Consider the following 6,000-nt stretch of genomic DNA (forward strand, 5'->3'; position numbering starts at 1 on the left):
CTGCTTAGGGGCTGCCAGCCATTCGTCAGCTCAGGAGTGGACAGGAAGACTGTAGACTGCAAGAATTGTAGGTGTTGTATGACAGGAAATGGGAGGGAATGTATGTCTTAGAATAGCACTCATTTAGAAATATTGTTTAGTTTTCAAAATTTAGGGTTTCTACCTAGTAATTAGTTTTATTTGATTCTATTTGAGTCAAAAGTGTAAGTTACATGCTTTAAGTATTTGATTGTTTTCACTTTGATTGTCTTCACGGCCCAGCACTAGCCAGTGAACTTGACGAGAATATACACTGGATTGAATGTTCTTAATTAGATTTTAGTGCTGGTGGTAGACCTCTATGTCTCCCCTCAATTTCTGCCTGTTTTATTGAGAGTTAGAGCTTCCTTCTCTAATGATGGATTTGTATATTTATTCCTTCTCTTTAAATAAGTGTATGTATGTATGTATGTATGTGTACACACACACTCACAGAGGCATTTATTTCTTCCCCTGGGACTGAACTTAGGTCCTGAACTCAGCTTGGAGAAACAGCAATTTTGCTGGCCTTTGTATATTGCTTCTTTCAGTTTCATGAAGTTTTGAAAATAATCTGTTGTTTTGGAGCCAGTGAGATGGCTTAGTGGATAAAAGCACTTACTAACAAGCCTGAAGCCCTGCTGCATGCTTAAACACACACACACACACACACACACACACACACACACACACACACACACACACACACACACACACAGATACTTTGAGTGTTTATTTGTTTTTGTTCTTGTTTTGAGAAACAAGCCCTCACCATGCAGACCAGGCTAGACCAGAACTGGCAGTTTCCTGCCAGTCTTCCCCAGTGCTGGGTTGACAGGTGTGGGGCACCTTGCCTGGTGTGTTTCATGTTTGTCATGAGTCCAGCCCTTTAGCACTTTAAGCTGTCCTTGTCCTGAAGTCTGCTTTCTTCTGATGGGCACATGTGGTGCGTCTCTTCCATCCTCTACCTGTAATATTTTACTTTCTGTGCAGTCTTCAGTTGTGCACTTCCTTGGTAGTTGAGATGGAATGCTGGTTCAGACCGTAAGGCAACGAGTACCTGCATTTTGGTTCATCATTAGAATCAGAAGTTGGCTCTTTTTCTGATCTGACTATTTCTGTCTGTTAAGTGAGGTGTCCATGCCATTCGTATATAGCTGTTTATTGATAAAGCTTGAAATGTGTGGCAACGTGCTTACATATTCCCCCTTTCTTATTGTAGATGTCATCTGACGGCTTCGTTCCCTCTTCTGCTGTTTGTTTAAATAGTTGTTATCGTTAACTGTTTTCAAAGAATATGTTTCTTTGTCCATGTATTTCCTGTTTCCTGGTATTTGTTATTCTTTTGAGTATCTAAGCTGCTTCTTGTACGAGTGCTTTCTATATTCTTGAGCAGTCAGTCTCCTTAATTCTTGTCAGTTTAAACACCTAGTGGGGGGGCGGGGGGAGAGGGGTAGGGTCCTTGTAAAATTCTTCTTAGGTTTAAGTTACTGGGTAATCAAAAAAGAAGGGGAAAAAAAAAAGATGATTCTAGTTTATGGTGGCACACACTTGGGCAGCAGAGGCAGGTGGATCTCTGAGTTCAAGGCCAACCTGGTCTATAGAGGGAGTTCCAGGACAGCCACGGCTACACAGGAAAACCCTGTCTCAAAAATCATTAAAAAATAAAAAAGTTGCTGGGTAGCCAGTATTATGGCCAGGAGGATTATTGTATCTCTTTTGACTTTTTTTTTTTTTTAATGTTTTACCTGCTTTTTATTTTTGTTTGTTTTTATACACTTAGAAATCCCCATCAAGTCTGAAGCAGATGTCCTGACAGAAAACCATGTCCCTCATAGCAGTCCCCCCAAGAGTCCAAGACAGAGTGTTAAAACAACTGGTAGAACTATCTCAAGAGCCAAGTTGGAGAGCCAGAGGAATGGCTTCAGGAAGATAGCCCTAAAGAGGAAAAAGAGTTGTTACCACCCACTATTTGAACCAAGAACACGTCACCCGTACCTCCTGGAAATGGTGAGTGGTATTTCTTCATGCTGTGATGTCTGTACTTTTGTCATAAAGGTGGGGTCACTGGGGTGCTGTGTGTGTGTTTCCAGGCTACCCGTGTTCCTTGGAGACTCATCTGTGTGGATGTCTAACCTCTAAAGCTACATTTGGCATATAATTGGTGTTCAGTACATGCGGAACAATTACAGTTGTCATCACTGCTTAACACCAATATATTTAAGTATAGGTTTAACTACTGATAAGGAAGTTTGTGTTGGCATGATGAAGGAAAAGAAAGTCATTTTCTGTTTTAAAATAGAGATGCCTATTGAGGGCTGCAGATCAATGGCTCCACAGTTTAGAGCCCTGGCTGCTCTTTCAGAGGACCTGGGTTCATTTTCCAGCACCACATGCTGGCTCACAACTGTGTATGACTCTCATTCCGGGAGATCTGATACTCCTTTCTGGGTTCACAGGCACTAGGAGCATATACATACATGCAGGCAAAACACCCGTACAGACAAAATAAAAACAAATGAGTGAATGAATAAATGCGTTTTTAAAATGCCTTTGAAACAGCCCAAAAGTAATGTGAAGACAAGTCCTGAGTGAGTGACCTATACCAAGTCGCATTTCCTGTGTGCACAGCCTTTGCCTTCCGATGACCATGCCTTTATTTGTATCTGTCCTGGGCTTTAATGGTTTTACCAGCTTTGTGTGTTGGACCATTTACTAAACACTTGAGAAATGGGAGTGATGCTTCTCAGAGGTCACATCTTTTCCTGTCTAAGAGAAGCAGTTTTAGTGGAGCTGTGAGGTCCCTTGCTTCATCGGGTGAGTGTGTCTGCTGTAGCCAGAGTGTCCTGTTTGTTCTGTCAGGGTTACATGCAAACACTTGCTTCTTACTAAGTCAGATGCAGACTATACTCTGTGGTGTGACTGTAACTGCCAGACACAGCCAGCTGCAGTCTTCAGACATCTGTCTGATGCTGTTGAAGGTCACCAAGTGTTGTTCCTGATACGTACTACAGATGTCAGCAAGCAACATGACATAAAATCCTGTCTGGCAAATAATAGGATTCCTTGGTCGTGTACTGTTCTGGATACCAGGGAGTTTTAACTTCCCTTCAGTTGCAATTAGGAAAATAAAGGAATGTAGAGGTATTTTATGTGCTAGTTTCAGCTCTTACTGTATTTAGCACACTTCCGCTTTTACCATCTATAGGCTTGGATTTGGGAAGTCCTCTTAATTATTTCTTTGAAGATAGAGTTTCTGTTCTGCCTGGGCCTGCTGCCCTTCAGTACCAAATAAACACACAGAGGCTCATATTAATTATACTGTTTGGCTGATAGCCCAGGCTTCTTATTGGATAGCTCTCTCTCTTATCTATTTATTTATTTATTTATTTTGGTTTTTTGAGACAGGGTTTCTCTATAGCTTTGGAGGCTGTCTTGGAACTCACTCTGTGACCAGGCTGGCCTTGAACTCACAGAGATCTACCTGCCTCTACCTCCCGAGTGCTGGGATTAAAGGTGTGCACCACAGCTGCCCAGCCAAAATTTTTTCTTCTCTCTTTTTTTTCACCCCCCCTCTCTTTTTTCTTTTCTCTTAATTTTTTTATTTTAATTAGAAGATTATTTTACATGTCAATCCCAGGTCCCTCTTCCTCCCCTACCCCCCCCCAACTAACACCTACCTATCCTATACCCTTTCTGCTTCTCAGGGAGGGTGAGGCCTTCTGTAGGAGGTCTTCAGAGTCTGTCCTATCCTTTGGGATAGGGTCTAGGCCAACCCCCTTGTGCCTAGGTTCAGGGAGTATCCCTCCATGTGGGATGGGCTCCCAAAGTCCATTCCTATGCTAGGGATAAGTACTGATCCACTACAAGGGGCCCCATAGATTTCCGAGGTCTCCTCACTGACACCCACATTCAGGGGGTCTGGATTAGTCCTATGCTGGTTTCCCAGCTATCAGTCTGGGGACCAAGAGCTCTCTCTTGTTCAGGTCAGCTGTTTTTGTGGGTTTTACCAGCCTGGTATGGACCTCCTCCTCTGCAACTGGATTTCAGTTCGGTTCAAGGTTTAGCTGTGGGTGTCTGCTTCTACTTCCACCAGCTGCTGGATGAAGGCTATAGGGTGGCATATAAATTAGTCATCAATCTCATTATCAGGGGAAGGCATTTAAGGTAGCTTCTCCTCTGTTGCTTAAATTGTTAGTTGGTGTCATCTTTGTAGCTCTCCAGACCTTTCTCTAGTGCCTGATTTCTCTTTAAACCTATAATGTCTCCCTCTGTTATAGTATCTCTTATCTTGTTCTCTTCTGTTCTTCCTCCAACTCAACCTCCCTGCCCCATCATGTCCTCCTCACCCCTCCTCTTCCCCCTTCTCATTCTCCTAGCTCCCTTCCCCCACCCTCCATGCTCCCAATTTGCTCAGGAGATCTTGTCCCTTTCCCCTTCTCCAGGGGACCATGTATGTCTCTCTTAGGGTCCTCCTTGTTTACTAGCTTCTCTGGCAGTGTGGATTGTAGCCTGGTAATCCTTTACTCTGTCTAAAATCCATATATGAGTGAGTACATACCATATTTGTCTTTTTGTGACTGGGTTACCTTGCTCAGAATGGTTTCTAGTTCCATCCATTTGCCTCTGAATTTAAGATTCCATTATTCCCGCCCCCCCCCCCCCCCCCCGCCGAGTAGTACTCCATTGTGTAAATGTACCACATTTTCCCTATCCATTGTTTCAGTTGAGGGGCATCTAGGTTGCATATCTATTAATCTGAGTATTTCCATGTGGTTTTGGCTTACCAGAGAATGCCCAGACCTGTTATTCCCTTGGTGGTTGCATGGTGTCTCTCTGGTGACTCCTCTCCCCAGAATTCTGGTCTGGTAGCCCTGCCTATACTTCCTGTCTTGCTACTAATCAATCAGTGTTTTAGTCATTAACCAATAAGAGAAACACTTATGCAGAAGGACACCCCTATCATTTCTTACTGACTTTTTTTTAAAGCTATGGAGTGTCATGTTGCCCAGGCTGCTGTGGAATTCCTATGCTAAAGTGGTTCTCTTGTCTCAAGGAGCCATTTCCCTGCACCCAGTGAGGACCACCCCCCTCCTAACACCCCCCTCCCGCACACCCCCAAGTGAAGGGAAGGCATGGCTTTCAGAGGAAAGGTCATGACTTTTAAGTCTGCTTCCCTGTTTTTTGATCTTTTCCCTAGAGAAGAGTCCAGGTGTGAACATGTGTGCTGCTCAGAGAGCAAGGCAGTCTCTCCGTAAGTCAAATGAAAGGAGGAAATGTGTTCTGACAAATCTGTCTGGCTTACTGTTCTGTGCTCTTTCTTTTAGGACGGGATACTTAGTATTTTAAGTTGTGTTTCTTGAACTTTTTTTTTTTTTAACAACTAATCTTTTTTAATGTGTATTTTAGCTTCTAGCTCCAGACATTCGACATGAAAGAAATGTGATTTTGCAGTGTGTTCGGTACATCATCAAAAAAGACTTTTTTGGACTTAATACTAATTCTGTGAAAACTGAAGCTGAGTCGATGCCTCATGTTTCGGAACATGTAAGTGAAGCATGAAAAAGAGCAGCGTCCTCCAGTAAGCAGAGGAAGCCGGCAACTCTTACAGACCTATCGGTAATGCGGCGGAAAGCCTCATGGATCTTATGTTGGATTTTAAGTCTGTCCTTTGGCTTTATGCAAATAAATGGCACAGCTGGTCTTTTTAAAGCGTGTGTCTGTGTTATTGGGGTAGTAACTGAGCACAGCTCCTTAGCTTTCCACTCGTGACCTCAGCCTTACATAAGTGTATAAGACAGGTATACAAATCAAACATAGAAAGACATAAAGGAAGTTATTTTAAAATAGTTCTTTGGTGTGCATGTAATTTCATCATTCATTGAAGAGAAGCATGCTTGCACACTAATGAGGTAGATATATCTTTGTTTTTATATAGGAATTACATCTTGGCTTAGTATTTGATGCCACATGATGTAGAAC

General features: G+C 42.8%; 1 protein-coding gene across 1 annotated transcript in view; it reads left to right on the top strand.

The window, feature by feature from the left end:
* Nufip1 (nuclear FMR1 interacting protein 1) overlaps positions 1-5,730 on the top strand; it is a 29,608-nt gene extending 23,878 nt beyond the window's left edge. The window contains exons 9-10 of the mRNA XM_027390119.2: positions 1,802-2,028; positions 5,428-5,730. Of these exons, the coding sequence (XP_027245920.1) occupies positions 1,802-2,028; positions 5,428-5,580 (380 nt within the window). The 3' untranslated portion in view covers positions 5,581-5,730. The remainder of the gene's footprint in view (positions 1-1,801; positions 2,029-5,427) is intronic.
* Positions 5,731-6,000: the final 270 nt, after the last annotated feature.

The sequence above is a fragment of the Cricetulus griseus genome (assembly GCF_003668045.3).
Source record: "Cricetulus griseus strain 17A/GY chromosome 1 unlocalized genomic scaffold, alternate assembly CriGri-PICRH-1.0 chr1_1, whole genome shotgun sequence".
In the NCBI taxonomy this organism is placed as follows: Eukaryota; Metazoa; Chordata; class Mammalia; order Rodentia; family Cricetidae; genus Cricetulus; species Cricetulus griseus.